The sequence below is a fragment of the Mauremys mutica genome, chromosome 10 (genome assembly GCF_020497125.1).
Source record: "Mauremys mutica isolate MM-2020 ecotype Southern chromosome 10, ASM2049712v1, whole genome shotgun sequence".
Classification (NCBI taxonomy): Eukaryota; Metazoa; Chordata; order Testudines; family Geoemydidae; genus Mauremys; species Mauremys mutica.
This window is the reverse complement of record NC_059081.1, coordinates 13,160,537-13,182,349: the sequence shown is the minus strand read 5'-3', so window position 1 is coordinate 13,182,349 and position 21,813 is coordinate 13,160,537. Positions and strand designations below refer to the sequence as shown.

The 21,813-nt window shown below is 45.0% G+C and overlaps 1 protein-coding gene across 1 annotated transcript in view; it reads left to right on the top strand.

Annotated features, from left to right (window-relative positions):
- Window positions 1-2,866: 2,866 nt before the first annotated feature.
- LOC123378826 (protein mono-ADP-ribosyltransferase PARP14-like) overlaps window positions 2,867-21,813 on the top strand; it is a 49,876-nt gene continuing 30,929 nt past the window's right edge. The window contains exons 1-7 of the mRNA XM_045033035.1: window positions 2,867-3,182; window positions 5,708-5,847; window positions 5,956-5,989; window positions 11,165-11,215; window positions 13,791-13,979; window positions 17,497-17,763; window positions 19,426-19,662. Of these exons, the coding sequence (XP_044888970.1) occupies window positions 2,996-3,182; window positions 5,708-5,847; window positions 5,956-5,989; window positions 11,165-11,215; window positions 13,791-13,979; window positions 17,497-17,763; window positions 19,426-19,662 (1,105 nt within the window). The 5' untranslated portion in view covers window positions 2,867-2,995. The remainder of the gene's footprint in view (window positions 3,183-5,707; window positions 5,848-5,955; window positions 5,990-11,164; window positions 11,216-13,790; window positions 13,980-17,496; window positions 17,764-19,425; window positions 19,663-21,813) is intronic.

Below are 21,813 nucleotides of genomic sequence, written 5' to 3'. Positions count from 1 at the left end.
TATCCTGGGATCAACACAGCTACAACACTGCATTCTTTCACACATGACACACAGTCCCCACAACATGGCTGCTCCCAGCAGGAGGCTCGGAAGTGCCAGCTGTAATTAAAAACTTTCAGCAAATCTAACCTTTTCCCATTTTATTCATAGGGTGAAGTGCTAGGATTTACCAGACTGTATAGTGGACATTCCCCTTCCTAGAGATCCTTGCACTGCAGAAGGATTTAGAAGGCTATAAAAGACTAGGCCAGTGAAAACTCCTGCTGTCATAGGGGTGTAATTCAGAAAGTGTAAAAAAGTTGACAGTGGCTAAGAAGTTGAAAAATTGGACAGTAACAGATTATGAATCCCCATGATGATCTAACCTGGTGACAGTCTCAACAAAAAGAGCTCTCCAGCATGCTTGTAGCTGTTTCCATCCCTTTCCACTAACTCAACCAACCTTCAAGGGTTTACAATGACATAGGAGACAATCCTGACATCTCATTACATAGATGAATGTATTTGTAGCAGATTGTTACACAACCACCGGGGTCTTTCATTTCTTTCAGTTTACAACCCTTTAAAAGGTGCAAGGGGGGAGGGTGTCCCCAGTTGTGCTGTGTGATGTTACTGACATAACCTATGACCATATAGATCATTGTTGCAACTACTGTTATATACTTGCATCACATATTATACAAAGGTTGTAGTGTAAGGTGTCTATGGAAAGGTTATAATTTGCTGATTATGATTATGCTGTCTGTATGTGTGTATCATTTTTATAGTTAAAGGTATGAATATTGGCTATGTACTTGTATCTCAATGTGTTTTGATTCTAAGAAGCCTCAGTGAAGCATTTGGTCAGCTTCTTAAGAAAGGATTATTCTCAGTAAGTGCCCAATCAAGAAACACTTGGCTAACAATGAACTTTGGGAGATACCAATCCACATCTGCGCATTCCTGGGAATATTCAAACTAACATATAAACAACGGCATCGGCCTGTGAAGAACTGAGTCATGCATGAAGATGTGGCTTGCCTATGTGACTCCAGGCTCCATTTTGCTGTTGTGATCTTCCACAGGGCAGAAGATATAATTAAAAGGTCCTGAAAACTCCTCCTTTTGGTCTTCAATCCTGCTTCTTGCCTCTGGAGGAACTTTGCTACAAACTGAAGCTATGAACAAAGGGCTGAATGACCCATCCCAGCCATGGATGTAGTCCAGAGACTTGATTTAAACATGCAGCTTATTCCATCACTGCTACAAGCCTGAACCAAGAACTTTGCCATTACTGTATGTAATTGATTCCATTTAACCAATTCTATCTCTCATCTATATCTTTTTCCTTTTATGAATAAACCTTTAGATTCTAAAGGATTGGCAACAGTGATTTGTGGGTAAGATCTGATTTGTATATTGACCTGGGTCTGGGGCTTGGTCTTTTGGGATTTGGAGAACCTTTTTTCTTTTACTGGGGCATTGGCTTTCATAACTATTCGTCCCCATAACGAGTGGCACTGGTGGTGATACTGGGAAACTGGTCTCTCAGGGAATTGCTTGTGGGACGTATGGTTAGCCAGTGGGGTAAAACCAAAGTCCTCTCCGTCTGGCTGGTTTGGTTTGCCTCGGTGTGCAAAGGACAGGGGCGGCTCTAGGAATTTGGCCGCCCCAAGCACAGCAGCACGCCACAGGGGGCATGCTGCCGGTCGCCGGTCCCACGGCTCCGGGGGACCTCTTGCAGACGTGGCTGCAGCAGGTCCACTGGAGCCGCAGGATCAGTGCACCCTCCGCAGTCATGCCCAGGGCCGCCCAGAGGATTCCGGGGGCCCGGGGTCTTCGGCGGTGGGGGGGCCCTTCCGTTCCGGGACCCGCCGCCAAAGTGCCCCGAAGACCCGCGGTGGGAGCCCCCCGCCGCCGAATTACCGCCGAAGCGGGACCGCCGCCGAAGCGCAGCCCGGTCTTCGGCGGTAATTCGGTGGCGGGGGAGGTCCCCGCCGCGGGCCTTCCGGGCCCTTAGGCGGCGGGTCCCAGAACAGAAGGGGCCCCCCGCCGCCGAAGACCGGGCTGCGCTGCGGCGGCGGCGGGTACCGCTTCCCCCCGGCCCCGGCCTCTTACCGAGCGCGTCTCCGGCGGGGCCTGAGCTCCGTCCCGCTCAGAGCCGCGTGGTGAGGGGGCGGGGCTGTGAGCTCCACACCGAGCGGAGGCAGCTGCCCCGCCCCCTCCCCATGCCGCTCTGAGCGGGGCGGGGCTCAGGCCCCGTTGGAGCTCACAGCCCCGCCCCGCTCCCCACGCGTCTCTGAGCGGGGCGGGGCTCAGGGGCTCGGCCGGAGACGCTGAGGCTCCAGGAGAGGGGCGGAGGCGGTTGCCTCCGCTCTTCTCTTGGGGGCCCCTGCGGAGCCCGGGGCCTGGGGCAAATTGCCCCCTTTGCCCCCCCCTCTGGGCGGCCCTGGTCATGCCTGCAGGAGGTCCGCTGATCCCGCGGCTCCGTTGGACCTCTCGCAGGCATGACTGCGGAAGGTCCGCCGGAGCCGCCTGCCGCCCTGCCGGCAAAATGCCGCCCCAAGTGTGCGCTTGGCGCGCTGGGGTCTGGAGCCAGCCCTGGCAAAGCCTTGGGCTGTAACTCCCCTGCTCTCAGCAATTTGTCCTGAATTGGTACTCTCAGCTAGGTCCCACCAAAGCCAGCATCGTTACATGCTGTTTTATCTTTGTTGTGCTTTTTTTGGTACATCTGCAGGTAGGGCTGCGCTGGCAGAGGAGGGGGGGTGCTCGGGGGTGAGGTTGGAGGCTTGCAGTGTGCCCCAGCGGGGAGGTGCTTCACGTGCAAAGCTAATGCCTGCCCCTGCCCCCAATTTCCTAGCTCAGAGGCAGCCCTGGATCACGTTACAGAAAAGAAACCCTGGGAGGTGCTTTCTGGGAAATGAAAGTGAAAGCAGCTCAACAAGCAGGGAGTTTTCCTTGCCGTGCGGCGGCAGATTCCTCCTGTGGCCAGTTTGCCGCTGAGAAGTAGCTGATCATGGCCGGGGAGGCGAAGTGCCCCTTCCCGCTGCTGGTGGAGGGGGACTGGGGAGACTCGGGGCTCCCCAAGACCCTGAGGAAGAAACTCCTCTGCTACTTCCAGAGCGGGAAGAAATCCGGAGGGGGGGAGTGCGAGATCCGGGAGCGGCCCGGCCAGGTCCTGGTTTGCTTCGCCCAGGAGGACGGTAAGGGGGGAGTGGGGACCCTGACCCGTCTCTTAATGTTCACGATTTGCAGTTTGCGTGTAAGCCAGGGCGGTGCCGGCCCCTGGCCGTTGGGGGGGCGGGGGAGCTGAGATGGGCTGGACAGAAAATGGCGCGCGAGGGGGGCGGATTACAGAGCTTGTGGACACACCCAGGGGGGCACTGAGGCTCCCTGGCCCCTCGCTGCCTGTCTTGGCGGGAAGGGTCCCCGAGCCCTCGGACAGCCCGGCCCAGCCTCTCACAGCAGCAGTGTCCCCTGCCTCCCAGCTCGGCTGCGGGCTCGTCCCTGTGCCACCCCTGGGTGCAGTGCCCAGGTGCCCGCTCTGTAGGGTGACCAGACAGCAAGTGTGAAAAATCAGGATGGGGGTGGTGGGTAATAGGCGCCTGTATGAGATAAAGCCCCAAATATTGGGACTGTCCCGATAAGATCAGAACATCTGGTCACGCTGGCCTGTCTGCCAGTTCCCCACCCCTCCATGGGTAAATCTGCCCAGTGGTCTGTGAAGGGATGTTAGATGGGGTGGGGTCTGAGTTACTACAGAGAAGTATTTCCTGGGTGCTGGCTGGTGAGTCTTGCCCACCTGCTCAGGGTTTAGTTAATCACCATATTTGGGTTCAGGAAGGATTAGCAGAGGCCCTGGGGGGATTTCGCCTTCCTCTGCAGCGTGGGGTGCGGGTCACTTGCTGGGGGATTCTCTGCACCTTGAAAACTTTAAACCACAAGTTGAGGACTTCAGTAGCTCAGACATAGGTTAGGGGTTTGTTACAGGAGTGGGTGGGTGAGATTCTTTGGTCTGCAATGTGCAGGAGGTCAGACTAGATGATCATAATGGTCCCTTCTGACCTTAAAGTCTATGAGTCTATGGTGCCTGCACATCCGGGGCTCCTCTCCAATCCACACTCCCTCTGTTTGGAGCTGTCCGTGCCCCCCATTTCCCACAGCATGTCCCCTCTCTCTGCTGTGATTCCCTCTTATCTGTGCATCCTCCCCCATGTAGTTCCCCTTCCTCTATGCATCCTCCCCTTTGCCTGTTAATGAGTGATCCCTCTCCCCTATGCCTGTCCCCCTTCCCCTGTTCTGTGACCCCCTCCTCTAACCAAACCCCACCTCCCCCCGCCTGTGAACTCTCTCTCTTATGCACGATCCTTCCATCTCTCTCCCTGGATGCTCCCTCTCCACCTTTGTTATTTCCATGTCCTCCCCTTCCCTGTGCTCATATGGCCCCCTTCTTTGCTGCTGCTGGCAGCGCTGCCTTCAGAGCTGGGTGGCAGGAGTGCAGCGGCTGCTGCCTTGGCACCCAACTCTGAGGATTGCACCGCCACCAGCAGCAGCACAGAACTGCAGAAGTAAGGGTGACCTTTGTGCTGGGAGGGGTGGCTATGGCGGGGGGGTGAGGCAAATTTTAGGGTGACTACAGCCCCTGCAAGTCCCCCTCCCTGATGTCTCTGGAAATAAGTGTATTCTAAAAGAGTGTGTGTCAGAAGGTCCTGCTTCAATTGACTAGGCTATTCCTCTCTTCCTGTCCTTAAAAAGATACCATCATTGTGAACTCTAGTCACTTTCGAAAAGCCAGTTACAAGTCCTTTCAGTATTCTGCCTGACCCTGAGTCCCCCTGCCAATTTTTGTGCCACTGGAATAAAAAAATGTTATTTTTTCAAATATTTTTCTCTCTCTCCTGTTCTGGTGTGAGAGACCACCTTGAACAAGGGAAACTGACTGCCTGTGCAGAGGAAACAGTGAAAATGATTCTACACAGTGTTGCAGAAGTTGAGCAAATGGGGGAAAGAGAATGATTTTCCCCCAAATCTTTTGTTCTTGTAACTATGGGGGGGGGAGAAGTTACTGCTGGTTAAGATGAATAACTCCCCATATATATTTATTCAGCGCCCCTCCAAAGGAGGGCTCTGGAGCGTCACCCAGTGGGGACGATGCTGCCATGGGAGAAGGGATAACCCAGGGAGCAGTGTAGAAGCCCCATGTTCCTGCAGATTTCTCAAGATCCTCACAAATCTATGGGTTTAGGGGACCGAACACCCTCCCAGTTCCGTGCCTTTACTCACCCCACTATTACTAATGGAACAATTGGAAGGAAATTGTGAGGAAACTCATGTAGGGTATGTATTATTATTTATCTAGTCTCTTATTTATATAGCACCAACAATGTGCTAGGCGCTTTAGAGACTGGTGTGACAAGGTCCCTTCCCCAAACTGCCTGCAACCTAAGGGCATGATCTTCCTTGCCCTGAAGTCAATGGGCACAGAATTAGCCTTAACTAGGCAACATGAAAACAAGGGGAAAGACATGGGAGGTAATGAAGAGCAGTTTTATTGAATGAAGTTTAGCCCATCATTCTAGTGCTATGATTTTTTAAATGTTGGAGTTTGTTGTATGATTTGTTAACAGTGCCCAGCAGGGAGGATTATGTTGCCCATAATGGTGCATAGACCTATAGACTAACATCCCTTCTACCAAGATTATAATAGTTTTGTTTATTTGTGCTTTAGTGAGGCAGCGAGTTCTTAACAAAAAGACCCATGAGCTTGACAGGGCAGCGGAAGGAAAATTAAAGCTGGTTGTCATGCAGCTTGAAACAACTGGTGCAACCAAAAAAGACGTGTCCAGGGAAGTGCCGGGTCCTAAAGAGGTAAATAAATATGAAACAGAATCCTAACCTGCAGTATTCAGAGTTTTGAAGTAACAGCAAGACTGTCACATGCTGTTTTTAATTGGCTTACTGTTCTTTTTGTTTTAGGAGTCCAAGACACCAAGCAAACCCCAAGAACCAGGTACGGTTTTGTTCAAAACAAAAAACAAAATGTTTATAAAAACTAGAAAATTATTTGTGAGAAATGAAGCTTTTTCTTCTGTGTTGAGGAATGATGTATGGAAGATAAAAACTACTTTTAAGGGAGAGAAAACGCTTTCCACAATGACTCCTAACTCTTGGCCCAATGTAGAACCCATTGAAGTCAATGAAAAAATCGGAAAAGCTGAACTGCTTCCCCTGTAGAGATTTATTCAGCAGAAATTCTAATATGTGATTTTTCTGCCTGGATTTGGGTTCTACAGCCAGGCTGAATATAGTTATTCAGAAAGGCAGTTAATTTATGGTATGTGTATACAACTGCTGAAAAGTGATCAAGCTAGTGTGCTAAAACCAGAAGTATAGCCACTCGTGGCAGGAGGGGCTAGCCATCCCGAGTATGACCCCATCCAAAACCATAACTATCTACCTGAGGCGGCTATGCCACCATGGATACACTTCTATTTTTAGTGTGCTGGTTCGATCACAGTTAGTACGGGTACGTCTCCTCAAGCTGGAATTTACATTTTCCAGTTCCAGTGCAGACAAACCCTTAGAAGGAAGTAGTGTTTTGGACATAATCGGTAAGTTCTATTATCTTTTGCTGTAAGCGCTTCTCATACTCTGTTGTCATGTCCCTGTCCAGCAAAGTACTTTAAGTACATGGTTAACTTTTAGCACTGTGAGTAATATCATTGACTTCAAAGGGATTATTCATGTTCTTAAAGTTTGTCATAAGCTTAATTGCTTTGCTGGATCAGCATCTATAATGCTTTGCTCCTCCTCTCTAATTCCTGCAGAAAGTTTTAAATTTGTTACTCTTGTGAAAGCTATTTTTCTCCTCCGGTTTTTCATTAGTCTAGCTGTGAACTACAGCAGCCATAGCATATTTCCTTAACTGGTTGATTGCAGCTGAGAAACCAGGTGGATGTGGTAATATCTTTTATTAGACCAACTTCTGTTGGCGAGAGAGACAAGCTTTCAAACCACACTGACAGGTTTCAGAGTAATAACAGCCGTGTTAGTCTGTATCCGCAAAAAGATCAGGAGTACTTGTGGCACCTTAGAGACTAACAAATTTATTTGAGCATAAGCTCTTCTTCTTCCTGAAGCTTGGTGCCGCTCAAAAGCTTGTCTCTCTCACCAGCAGAAGTTGATCAAATAAAAGATATTACCTCACCCACCTTGTGTCTTTAATATCCTGGGACCAACATGGCTACAACTACACTACATACAGGGATTGCAGCTGAACATTCCAGGTGCCCTCAGGCCCGAGCTGTGCTACTCAGGGTACGTCTACACTACGGGACTATTCCGAATTTGCATAAACCGGTTTTGTAAAACAGATTTTATAAAATCGAGTGCGCGCGGCCACACTAAACACATTAATTCGGTGGTGTGCGTCCGCGGTCCGAGGCTAGCGTCGGATTCTGGAGCGTTGCACTGTGGGTAGCTATTCCCTAGCTATCCCATAGTTCCCGCAGCCTCCCCCGCCCCTTGGAACTTCCGGGTTGAGATCCCAGTGCCTGATGGGGCAAAAATCATTGTCGCGGGTGGTTCTGGGTAAATGTCGTTAGTCACTCCTTCCTCTGGGAAAGCAACGGCAGACAAGCATTTCGCGCCTTTTTCCCCTGGATTGCCCTGGCAGATGCCATAGCATGGCAATCATGGAGCTTGTTTTGCCTTTTGTGACTCTCACCGTATGTGTACTAGATGCCGCTCACAGAGGCGATTCAGCAGCGCTACACAGAAGTATGCTTTTGCTTTTGCATGACAGCAGAGATGGTTACCAGTCATACTGCACCATCCAAACCCTTCCATAAATTGGAACTGGTGAGGATGATTATGGCTACCAGTCCTTTTGTACCATTTGCTGCTGTCATAAGTGCCCCTGGCTGCTCTTAGCCAGGGGCGCAAAAGCCAAAATTGGGAATGACTCCCTGAGTCAATCCCTCCTTTTTTGGTATCTAAAAATAGAATCAGTCCTGCCTAGAATATAGGTAAAGTGTACTAGATAACCACTGTATCATAGAACCAGAGAGCACAGCTGCTCTGTGTCAGATCCTGCAGAAACTTGATCTGTATGCTATTCACAGGGGGTGCTCCTGTAACAAACCCCACCTGTTGATTCCGTTCTTCCCCCAGCCTTTCTGGGCTACCGTAGCATTGTCCCCCACTTTGTGTGATGAAGTTAATAAAGAATGCAGGAATAAAAAGACATGGTGACTTGCTAGTGAGAAATGAGTGGAAGGCAGCCTCCAGCTGCTATGATAGTCCAGACAGGACATTAAGCAGTGTGGAGAGAAGCCCAGCATCCCTCTGCTAGTCCAGGGGCAACTGAAATCTGTTCTTTACACATGAAGGGTGGGGGCTGATGGAGCTCAGCCCCCTGTTGCTATGATGACGATGGTTACCAGCCATACTGCACCATCCACCATCCACCAGAAAAAATTAGAGCCAGGAGCCCTTGATCGACCTGACGGATGCTAGTCAGCATGGTTACTGCCCCATGTGCCAATAGGCTGATGACGAGGACGGTTACCAGTCCTTTTGTACCATCAGCCACCCATGGCAGGGGGGGAGTGAGGATGTTGGTGTTGACGGCTGCAGCATCGTGTCTATCTGCAGCATTCAGTAAAGATAGGGTGACATGTAAAAGAGTCAGAGGGATTGTTTTCCCTTTCGCTTCTGGGGGTGGGTGGGGGGGGTGAGTAGATTGCCAAGCTATGCCTGACCCACCGCGGACACTGTGTTTGACCCTAGAAGCATTTGGAGCTCAGCCAAGAATGCAAATACTTTTCGGAGGCTGCAGGAACTGTGGGATAGCTTCAGTCCTCCAGTCCATGAGCGTCCATTTGATTCTTTGGCTTTCCGTTACGCTTGTCACACTGCAGTGCGCTGAGTCCCTGCTATGGCGTCTGTCTGGAGATTTTTAAAAAAGGATTCTGAATTTCATCTTCTGTAACGGAGCGCTGATAGAACGGATTTGCCTGCCCTTACAGCGATCACATCCGCATGGTCCGTGCTGGAGCTCTTTCTTTATTTTGATTTCGGACTGCATCGCCACCCGTGCTGATCGGAGCTCCACGCTGGGCAAACAGGAAATATTCAAAAGTTCGCAGGGCTTTTCCTGTCTACCTGAGCACTGCATCCGAGTTCAGATTGCGGTCCAGAGCGGTCACTGCTGCACTGTGGGATACCTCCCGGAGGCCAATACCGTCGATCAGCGTCCACACTAACCCTAATCCGATATGTTAATACCGATACTAGCGTTACTCCTCTCGTTAGGGAGGAGTACAGAAACCGGTTTAAAGAGCCATTAAAATCAATATATGGTGCCTCCTAGTGTGGACGGTTGTGGCGTTAAATCGGTTTTACGCTCCTAAAACCGGTTTAAACGCCTAGTGTAGACCAGGCTTCAGTGTGATTAACACTCAATCCTCATCTGTGAAACATCGGTGGAACATTGGCAGCACAACAGTTGCCCTGGAGAAACAGTATCAAAAGTGTTAATGCAGTTCAAAAGTTAAATTTATTTTTATAGAGGCTTGATGTAAGCAGTGGCACTTTCAAGGGACACTGTCAACATTGTTTAGCCATAAAATTAGCATGCAACTCTCATGCTAAACTCTGGTATCTGTGTTCCATGGTCTATTTTTAAAACTGATGTTTGCTTTATCAGTTCCACCCATCAACACCTGAATTCACTGTGAGTCACAGGGGAAACAAATCTATGCATAAAGGATCCCTTGTCTATTGAAATAATTGCTCATTGAAAATCCTTGTGCCTAGGCTCTCAATGTGAAGTCATACATATGAAACTCCCTTCAGCCCTTTGTGAGCTGTTGGTGGCTCCTACATGTCATCACAGCAACATTTCAGGGCCAGACTGTGGAGTGGGATCACTCTTAAAGGCTTGTATAATCATCAGAAATATTTGTTTAAATCATTGGCTTTTAGGATTCTTTCAACCCTGTGCATATCTGCATTTTTCTTGGCCTAATTAGAAAGGTAATTCCACAGCAACTTTTCTTTAATCCACATTGAGGTCTTTAAAAATAACCTTCCCATTTGATAAAACAAAGCTCCTTGACTAATCTCCAGTGACTGAATGAAAATTAAAGAGCCCCTTATGCTACAGGATTGGAGAACTCATCTGATATGCAGTTTTTGTTGCAAGATTTTTAGCTAAGAGAAGGGTAAGACTCTCCCTTCCTATTAGTCAGCCTCTTGCATACCCCTACATGATAAGTGCTTATTTGAGTAATCTTTACTTGCACATGTGAAAGGGCCAAAGTTTCAGGCCATAAATGCAGTTTGGCAGCTTTTGTCATTTACCTTCTCCCTTCTGTGTTACTATTATTTATTTGTATTGCGGTAGTGCCCAGGGGCTCTTAGTAATGCTTCTCACAACAAAAAGATTGGTTTCAGAGTAGCCACCGTGTTAGTCTGTATCCGCAAAAAGAACAGGAGTACTTGTGGCACCTTAGAGACTAACACATTTATTTGAGCATTAGCTTTCGTGGGCTACAGCCCACTTCATCAGATGCATAGAGTGGAACATATAGTAAGGTGATATATATACACATACAGAGAACATGAAAAGGTGGGAGTTGTCTTACCAACTCTAAGAGGCTAATTAATTAAGAGAAAAAACTTTTGTAGTGATAATCAAGATAGCCCATTACAGACAGTTTGACAAGAGGTATGAGAATATTTAACATGGGGAAATAGATTCAATGTGTGTAATGGCTCAGATCTCTTGTTCAACAGCATCCATTTCGCAAGAGCCAGAGTTTACTTTGAAATGCTGTAACAGATTGCAAAGGCTCTTAGCCATGTTTCTGACAAAGTGGATGGATACAGTCTAATAAGCTTTCTGCCTACTAGTTTGTTTTTAATATGATGCATCATAATTTTTGAGGTTGTGTGTTATTTTTGAGTAACATAATGCTTGGTTTGAAATAAAAAGATACATCACAAGGTGTAATTCTAAGGTAACTGCTGTCAAAGGAGACAATAATCAAAGTAGATTCATTCTGAGCTCTAAAAACTGTGACAGTGTTCCTTCAACTGCAATAAGCACCAAGCAATCACATTTATTTAGCCTTATGGGATTTTTTTTTTCCAATTAATGAATGCCATGTATCTTTTCCAGTCTGCTCTGATGATGGGAATTCTGGGTCTGTAGAGCAGGAAAAGAGGACAGGTACGTACACAATTTGTTAAATAGGACTATCACAAATTCTACTCTTGCATTAATTGATAGTTTGCATGGAAATTTAAACTATAACAGCTTCATGGAAAATTAAATGGCTTATGGTGTTTGTTTAATGCAAAGTACACGTAATTACATTAGTGTAAAAATACAGACTGTGTCTTTCGTAAGTTGCCACTGTCCTCGAGGAGCCTGTCCACTCTCTCTTCGGGGTCTCTCTAACTATATCCCACAGGTGTCAAGCATTGAGCCTTCACTTCTCCTAGGGTGGAATTGAACAGTTTGCCCACTCTCAGACCAGGGCCCGGGTTACAGCCCCCTGGTATCAACCATGGCTAATGTAGCGGGCGAAACTGGGATTGGACCCTGCAAGGCTTTGTCTTTGGGAGCTTGTGGCAGCATACATTTGCAGAGAGACAGAAATCACTTCTTCAGAACAAAGCATGATTTATTTTTGCCCAGAGGTACACAGCACTTTAAAAAGTGGATTTAAAAGCAACAAGGACTACTGCATGCATATTCACTTGTTAGATTAACCTCTCTTTCCACAGCTGAGGCAGGTCTGGTTTATTCCACATCTCTGAGTTGGGCGAACCAGCCTACGCTGCTTGCAGCCTGCCTCAGGGCTTGACTACAATACAAAATTAAGTCCATTAATTTAAGTCAACATACAGCCACCGCAGTAAATAAAGCGATGGTTCACATCCACACTTGCCCTTTCTGTCAGTGGTGCACATCCTCACCAGGAGCGCTTCCACCGACTGAAATGGGGCATTGTGGGACACTGACAGCTGGAGCCTGGCAGCCCTGCATGGGGCTGACAGCTGCTCTCCCTGTCCCACCAGCCGCTCCAGGGCTGGCAGCCAGGCATGGGCTCACAGTTGGGTCCCTGGCACTGACAGCATGAGTTGTCAGCCAGGTGCTGGGTGAAGCCTGCATCCAGATGACAGCTCAGGCGGTCAGTGTCCAGGAGCAGGAGGCAGCTGTGTACCAGTGCCCAGCTGACAGCTCGGGTTGTCAGTAGGGGGAAGTGGGGAGCTCCAGCTGTCAGCCATCAGCTACACTCGGGGCTGACAATCAACAGATGACATAAGTACGCAGTAAACAAACACTGTGTCGCCCTAACTACATCAACATAAGTACTATCCCTCTTGTGAAGGTGGAATTATGTCAGTGTAGCAGGGGACTTACTTCAGCAGAAGCAGCATTTTAATGTAGACACTGATGTAATTAGGTCAGCGTAAGCCACCTTGCATTGACCTAAGTCTGTAGTGTATCGCAGGCCTCAGTCAGCCTGTCAGCCTTTTCACTGACACATCCGGCTAATCTCTCTGACCACCTCCCATATCACTTTCTGCAAGGGGCTTTGAGGGGATTGGTCTCCTTTGTTTCCAGTCTTAGCCTGTAGGGAATCAGGTGAGCTCACTTACCAATTGGTGGCCCCGCCATTGTTATCTTAATTCCTTTGAAGATCCTTAAATGAGTCTGACTTCTCTATATCATTGTTTTACCTTTCTTGGGTTCCTTAACAAAATACATCAAAGGAGACTGTAAAATAACTCTATGCATTCGGTCAGGCAGCAATATAAAATTGAAAAGGGAAACCAAGTCATACAAAATATTGCTAAAAAATAATCCAGAGAGACAAGGTGGGTGAGGTAATATCTTTTATTGGACCAACTTCTGTTGGTGAGAGAGACACGTTTTCAAGCCACGCAGAGGTCTTCAGGTCTGGGAAAGGAACTCTCAGCATTACAGCTTGTCTCTCTTATCTACAGAATTTGGTCCAATAAAATATACTATCTCACCCACCTTGGCTCTCTAATATCCTGGGACCAATATGGCTACAACTAACACTGCATGCAAGAAATAATCCAGACATTTTCCCAGTTTGCCACGTAAGTATCAACAGCACAGAACCACTAGCCTCACTGGCAATCTCAGAAGAGGCCAAGTATTAAATGAGCATGAATACTGACTTCCTCTCTCACTGTTGGCTGTGTCTACACAAATTTCCCATTGTTTCCACTGACAGTGCATCTCCACCACTGTCAACAGTGGTGCAAACATTGTTATCCTACACTGCTCTAAATGGGTGTAGACGTCATAGTGGTTTAAAACACCAGTATCCTGTTTATGTCGGAGGTCCCATCATTGCTGGCACTGGTGGTGACAACAGTGGGACATGTAAGAGGAAAATGTCTGTGTAATCAAAGTGTTACAGGTGGTCCGCTTTGTCATGGATGAGCCAAACTGGGCATTGTGGAGAAGTTTGCACAGCCATTCCTCTGCTGTTCTGGTTTTGTGGAGGAGACATTGTCTCTAGGACTGTGAATCCACAACCCTTCACTATCATACATTCAGTTTATTTGGCTTTTTTAAAGAATTTTGTGAAACAAATTTAAGTAAAGTCATTTTAGAAATAGCTCTCTATTTCCCTTTCTCCTATCATTATTTTTGTGCTGATAAGCTTGATATTAATGCTGAGAAAGATAAAAAGATCATTTTTCCTTTTTAATTGTTTTCAGTCGATCAGATTTCTGTTCTGTGATTTCATCCTCTTCAGGGAATTTGGGAAAAGAGATGACATCCTCTGAGCAATCCACTGTAGTAATCATCACTGCCCCAGGGGAGGAAATTGATGATGACCTTGTGAGCATGTACTTTGAAAATAAAATGCGGTCAGGTGGGGGACCCATCAAATCCTGCGTCAGAAATAATCAACAAAGAATCATCACTTTTGAAAATGCTGAAGGTATGATAGACATACTTCTCAAAAATATGCCCTCTTTGGTAATGGGTCTTTGAAATTCCATGTTGTAGTAGGAAGAGAGCCTGAGACATAAGCCCTTGTATCAGAGGCCTGAGGCCTGAACTAAAGTAATGGTCAAAACTTGCTAATATAAAGCAAAGTTAAGTTGTGAGCAAGAGGCAGGCCCTGCTTACAGAATCTGGCAAGAATAGGGCTGATATTGCAGAAACACACATTCCAAAGTAGTGCTAGGCTTAAGAATATATACACAAACACATTCCAGAAAGGGGGTACCAGAACACCTTGATACCAGCACATTCCCCAAAGGTAACAGAAACACACTGGCCCAACCTAAAAATAAGGTCAGGATGACAGCATGATGGATAGAAATGTTTTGATCGAACCATTATGTGCAAGGTAATGGGTGGTGGTTAACCACATCTGACATAGTTAGGTGCCACCCTCTGAGGGGTGATACGTAATTTGTTGGTATCTGTGTATAAAGATGTATCTCAGAGGGAGTGTCTTTGGCCAGCCTAAGGAGCAGTGGAAAGTCCCACCACTGACTGAGATGTGTCCATTGTCACGGGCATACATGTCTTAGTATCCTCGTAGAGTCTGCCAGGTGCTATTACAATGCTTCATCGACAATAAACCTGGCCGGGCGCCTTCATATATGGAAACCACTGTGTAAGGTGCATTGCAGGGCAGCCTGTTCAGGGGCTAAAATAGCATGTGGGGAACTGCCCTATATACTGGCTTCAGATAGAAGGTAAATTCTCTCATTGGCCTTTTGCCCCACGCAAGTCCCATTTTGTTTAGGTTTTGGAAGTTGTGAAAAGAAGGCAGTAAGTTTCATGCCATTGTGAAAACCAGAGAAACACTACTGCTGTTTGTCAAAATTCTTCATACTATACTCAGTCTGCTATGGCACCATATGCTGGGGAAAATTTACCAGTTGGCTGAGGAGTTGCTGGAAATTCTGGACACAAGGTACAGGGCAGCAGTTAAGATAGGGATCAGGAAGATGAAAGGGGTTATAGTCATAAAGATTTAGATGGCTTTTCTTTAGGTTAGGTTAGCTTTGTACTGATGTGGTAGCTAGCTATTCACTTGATAATATGGAATCTCAACGGAATTAAAAAGGAAGTAAAGAAAAAGTTTTGGAACCAAGTTACCATCCTAGGCAAGTAAATTACATCCTCGTCTGCAATTAGCAAATAAATTAGCTCCTTGTCTGTTTCTCCTCTTCTGCAATTAGACACCCATTCAGAAAAGTCTTTATTTACCTTCCTAAACTGGGGGCCTTGAACATGAAAAGCAAAAACATCTATACCATGTAGCTTCCAAGAGAAAATAGAATCTCCTAACTCCTTGTTTGACTCCTGTTTAAGACAAGTTGCTGCATAGGGCAGAAAGACTGATTAAGATAAAGTACATAAATCTCCATGGCTGGCATCTGTGTGCCTCCTTGAAATTGTTTTTCTGCAGAATCGCTGAGCTGGGTGCAAAAGCCATGGTCTGTTGAAACTCACAGGTCTTTTGTGGAAAACAGACTCCTAGCATATCTCAGGTTTCTCACCTACAACTTTAAAATTGAAGAACTACTTTTTCCTTACTACAATGACAATATTCAGGGGAACTTTTCAGATTTTTTCCCCTAGAATCTTAGTCAAACTGAGACATGCGGTGCATCGTTCCTGTGTCTTCCTTTTGGACCACACTCTAGCTGCTTGTTGCCTGACAGTGACCCTCCCAGGCTGAGCCGGCTCGTACATTCACCTCTTGTGAGGCTCCACACAGCCTCAAGCAGGCCTGCAGACAGCAATTCTGTGCCCCTCTAGAAAGGTATAGCTGAGGTTTACGATACGACTACCCTTCTTACTTTTTTCAAGTTGGGCTTCTTTGTCTTGTTTTCCTCTCAGTTTCTGAGCTCCGGACTTAGGTTTTTGCTCCATAATGAACAGTAAGGACTGATTTGAAATACCACACTCCACATTTCAGTTGAGACATCACATGCTTACTCAGGCTGCTGTTGCTGATGCTCTGCCAGACCAGCAGGATGTAGCAGCCCTCTGGCAAACTGTGACTGTCACAATGAGGGACGCCACTCAGTACAGAGCAGCAGCAGGAAACCGGATTTCTTTCCTTTTTTTTTTTTAATCTTAGATACATATTTTTTTAATAAAAAAAATTATCCCATCTGCCCGGGCCCTTTTAAATTGCCAGGCACCTGGGCAGTTGACCCCTTTGCCCCTCCCCTCCCCCCCAGTCAGCAAGCCTGACCTCAAGTACTGCCCACCATTCACCCCACACGATTTACCATTAGATGGTAATTAGGGAAGCAACAGAGGAAATAAATTCTAATACTTAAACCAAGAGACAAGAAGAGAACTGACCAAGTAGAGATAAGAGAGTGCTCTAAGGGGCCCTGTGGCTGGCAGGTCAGGAATGTGGGGCGGGGGGTGTTTGTCTGTATAGTAAGGCTTCAGTGAAGCCTTATGTGGCATAGTCCTACACTCAGGAAGAACAATTGTATTAGATAATATTTGCTTGACTACATAGCTCAGTGGCAGATTAATAGGGCACCATCTAGCCAATTTCAAAAAATGAGTTTAAAATAGCCTCAAGTTTTACACTTGCCCCCCGCGATTTCCCCTGACCTTTTCCATGATTTTACCGTCACATTTCCATATGTTCTAAAATGCTTTTCTCTGCTTGTTGCTGTGTGAGGGATCCAAACGAACAGGAGAAACTGGCTGCTATGCAGGGGAAATGGCAAAACTGATATACACAAAGTGCTGTCAAATAAACAGACTGAAAAAATAGAAAAATATGTTTTCTCTAGTCATTTTAGGTGTTGTGAAAATAATGGTGAAGAACATTACAGACACAAGTGTGATATTTAAGTGTGGCACTGTCAACTTCAAGTCCAGATCTAGCAAAGCACTTCAGCAAGTATTCTCAAGGGAGCCTAGGGAAATTAGGGACATATTTCCTATTAAAACTCCAAAGGGATTTGGGCACCTAACTCCATTTGAAAATCCCAGCCTGAATAACCTCATTAACTTTAATTGTGCCTGTGGTAACTTTGCTCCATAGGGTCCTAAATACATATATTGTAAATAAATTAATATATTTCAGGAATAAATTAATCCGCTTCATTAGCCCTCGCTGAATGTTGTCATTTCAAATCTAATCTAGAGAACAATATTTGGCACTTAAGGACTCGTTGGCACTAGTAACATTTAGTACTAGGGGTAACTGCATTTTTTAAAAGGAGACTGAGATACTCTGGATGTCCCTTTATGGGGCTGTAGAATAACTTTTAACTTGATCATAACGTTTGACCACATGACTTGTTTTAATCTTTTCCATAACAAGAGAAAGTAAGACTCCACCTGAGAGAAGATTTTAAAATATATCAGAACTTAATATAGGACTTAACATATCGATCCATTCTGAGTAACTACAGGTATATAACAGAGATCTCCATTTATTTGTGCTTCTGTGAAACTAGATGCCCAAGAAGTCTTAAAGAAAAAGGATCATGTAGTAAAGAAAATTGCACTCCATGTGAAACCATGGCAAGTGGAGACTATCCAAGAACTCCCACAAATGACTTCATCCCTAGTCATGCTTGAAAATATACAAGAGACTACAAAACAATGCATGTTAACTATGCTGGTGGAGAACATCGGTGGCTTATCAGAAGATGACAATGACTTCAGTATGGAAATGATACCTGAAATAAATGCGGCTGTAGTTATATTTATCAAAGATATTGGTAAGATGGAATGTGTGTGTACAATATGTTGTTTTCACTTGATACTTTAAAAGGGGCCATTCAGCTAACACTTCAGCTGAGCTGAAAAACAGAGGAACATATTCTGCCATAGGCTTCAGACAAAATCGAATCTCACTTACATCATTGTAAATCAGGAGTAACTCCACTAAAGTAAATGGAGTTGCACCAGAGTAAAGATCACTGTGAGAAGAGAACTAGATCTAGTGTGTTTGGTAACTTAATGGGGAACTACAGTCATTTGTAAATTACAGTTCTGTGTACAGAAGTGCTGGGCAGCTGGCAGTGTGTAAAAAGAACTATTGGAAATTATATAAAATAATATTTTGTGCCTGGTGAATTATAATTATGGGCCAAATGGTGCCATCAGTTTATCAGCAAAACTGTTAATGGAACAGTGCATGTTTATTAAGACAGAAGCCATCATTAAACATTCATTAAGGACCAAAACCTTGTTCCATTAAAGTCACCGCAATAGTTTTGCCATTGACCACAATGGGAAAATTATTTGATCCTACGTAATGAATGGTCATTAAAAGATGTTTTTTTTTTCAAACCAATACAGATCTATTCTGTGTGTGTCAACATACGCACATATAACAGTCATATTATAGTGTACTCTCTTGAGTGATACTTTAGCCTATTTTATACAATATGTTCTTATTTACATCAGTATGTATGATTGGGAACATTATGATTACAACCATTTCAGAAGATAGGCATTCCCTTGTATTGTATAGCAGTGAGAAGTGTATGTGAATTTGTCCTGAACAAGAATTGTAGTTGATCTAATTAACAAATCAGATCTGATGGTATGGAGAACTATAGCCACTATGCATAAGACCAAATTCAGGTATGGTATAAGCAGGCACAACTGTTGTTGCAGTAAAGAGAGTAGCACCTGCTTATCAGTAGGGTTGAATTGGGCTGACAGTTTTAAACTAATTGCAGCATCCATAGTCCCTGGTATACATGAGTTCTTTTAGGACAACATAATTCCAATATCACCACTATACAGCATTTCAACATGTTTTTTTACTTTAAAAAGAGTAGTACCCAGTATAAGAAAACAACTATTATTTTTTTAGAGGATAGAACTTGAGCAATTTAAAGTGGTACATAGCTATCTTATTTTTAAATTAGGTTGAATAAGACAGTTGAGTTATTGATTCCAACTGCAAGACATACTAACTGCAAAAAGATTTGTCCGATATAATTAACCCACTGTGTAAAATAAACATCTCTGGAGAAGTATGGTCTATGGGAATTAGCATCCAGTTGGAAATCAGGAATGTCTGAATTCTCTAATCCTGGCTTTGCTACAGATTCCCTCTGTAGCCTTGGGGAAATCATTTTACATTTGTAAAACTGCTATTTACAAGTTCAAGCACAAAATCTACTCATCTACCCTCTACCACGATGGCCGATGATAGTGAAAAAATTAATGATATTTTGCTTCCCTGTTTAAAAAAAAATAAAATCACTCAGGCAAGTGGGAAAGTAGACTTTAGCAAAGCTGGTTAGTAAGGATTAAGTATAATATAACTTAACATTTTGATCCCTACATCTATTGCTTATTTTCTTCTGTTTTTCTAACGTCATAATAGTAAAAATCAGTTAAATGTTTTTCTTTTCTGTTTATAGATATAAGGGAATTTGTTGAAAAGTTCAACCAAAACCATAGAGCAAAGCAACAAAATATAACAGCACGGCATCTTGAGGTGACAAAAAGCATTAAGGCTGAAAATGTACCACCTAACGTATCTAATGACTATATAACTGTCTACTTTGAAAGTAAAAGAAATGGAAGTGCACAAGTATCAGATGTTCAACAGTTACCTGAAGAGAATGCAGCTATCATTACTTTTCATGATCAGAAAGGTAACATACAAATATGTATCATTTATTTAATCTTGCAGTTAAAAGATCAACGTGAAAATGAATGTACTCTTTTAAGAAATGGCTAACTTACCCTTAGGCCTGGTCTTCACTAAAAAGGGGGTTCGAATTAGGGTACGCAAATTCAGCTACGTGAATAGCGTAGCTGAATTCGAAGTACCCTAATTCGAACTACTCACCCGTCCAGACGCGGCGGGGTCGAACTCCGCGGCTCCAAGGTCGACTCCGCCACCGCCGTTTGCAGTGGTGGAGTACCGGAGTCGACCGCGGCACTTCCGGAGTTCGAACTATCGCGTCTAGATCAGACGCGATAGTTCGAACTCCGAGAAGTCGAACTCACCGCGTCGACCCAGACTAGCCCTTAGAGAAAAGTTTACTGGTTTGATGGTTTGGCAGGTTGTTACTCTGTTAGATTAGAAACCTAGATTTGGGACTGGATATAATATGAGGCACTTAGTTTCCAGTGGACCTATATTACATTGTTAGGATCTCTGCAATGTCTTTGAGTCTGCACAAGGATTCTGTCCTTTCTGTTTCTTAAATTAGGGACTCCAAAGCCAACAAAAATGCCGCATAAGTTGAAGGTGAATTTTCATCAGGCATTCTTAGGAGCCTGGATAGCTTTTTCTGTCTTTCTACCTAGATTTTTAGTCTACCTTCCTCACCATGGTATCCAAATCTCTTTCAGGGGCTTGGTCCTTGTGGGCACTTGGGCTGAGTTCAGTACATCTGAGGGGTGTCTGGATGGGCAGATATGGTGTTATTACCACATTTCTGCCCTCACACTCCTGGGGCCAGAGGGGGGTGAGTTCAGCTCCCAGCTTCATTACAGCAGCCCTGAACCTTATGCTCCCTTAGTCCTGAGGTTACTTGAATTTACATCAGCTGCAATGGCTCCCTGTGGATTGGTTGGAGCTCTGTGCAGAATGGGGAATGTTGTGCAGAAACCTGTATATTAGCTCTGCACCAGCCGAGAACTCCTCGGGTGACTCCAAGAATCCAATGAAGAATCTGGCCCCAAATTTTTATAAATTAGCCACTAGTGCTGAGCGCTCACATCTTTTATGTAATTGCCTAAATATGGATTTAGGTGCCTAACCTTAGTTAGAGTATGGATTGTGTTGTAGATTACTGGCACTGTATGAAAGTAGTTAAGGACTTTTTAATCTGTTTGGCTAGACACCACAGTAGTATTTGATTTAATTCTGATGCAGTATTAATTTTGGCTATAATTATGCCAGATCCTTTAAAATAATATATATTTACCCAGTTACATTTTAACCAGTCTCCTAAAATGGGAAGTGTTGCTCTGTTTTGTAGTGATAAACAAACAGCTATGGGAGAAGACGTTCCTGTAGCTTCAATATAGAACCAGATCCTCAGCTGGTATAAATCAAAATAGCTCCATTTATTTACTCCAGCTAAGGAGCTGGCCTTAATTGTATAGGTAGGTTTGGCTTTCTCACTCACCAGCCAGGAGCGTGGGAACTGTACCTTTCAAGGAGCTGTTAAGCAGCAGGGTGGCTGCCTCCTCCTCCTTACAGTGTTGGTGGGGGTGGGAGTCTCTGCTCTGCTGGACCAGGACAACCACACCCTCCAATTCACTTGTGTCTACAGGAATCTGGTGTCACCAGCCCTGTGGGAGTGCGTGCAGCTCTGTTGTCATGGAGCCGCTCCCGGGAGTTGCACAGAGCTCCTACACTGCAACAGGGCAGTGACACCTGATCCCTGCAGGCGCACCGACCCATTGATTTTTATTTTTCATCGATTTTAGTGTCAGCTGAAATAGACGTTTACCTACAGTTATCACTTATAATTGAATCCTGCCAAGTCTATGTATAGGTAAGGCAAGCAGCATCTGGTGCTAAGAGATTAAAAGTATAGAACACCAACATCTATGTTAAACTTCTAATGTGGAACATTGTGTGCATTATGCATCTGTAAGTCCACTTAAAATCTCATTACCATAAATGAATTGTTTTCCTCAGGAAGCTGATTAAAATATATTTGGTCTGACTCTGCAATCACATGATAGAGTTACACCTCTTTAATCAGAGTCTTGTTCATTGTTCACACAATGGATATGCTGTACATAAAAAAAGTAGAAAGAGCTTTACAAAGTAACTCTTTTTT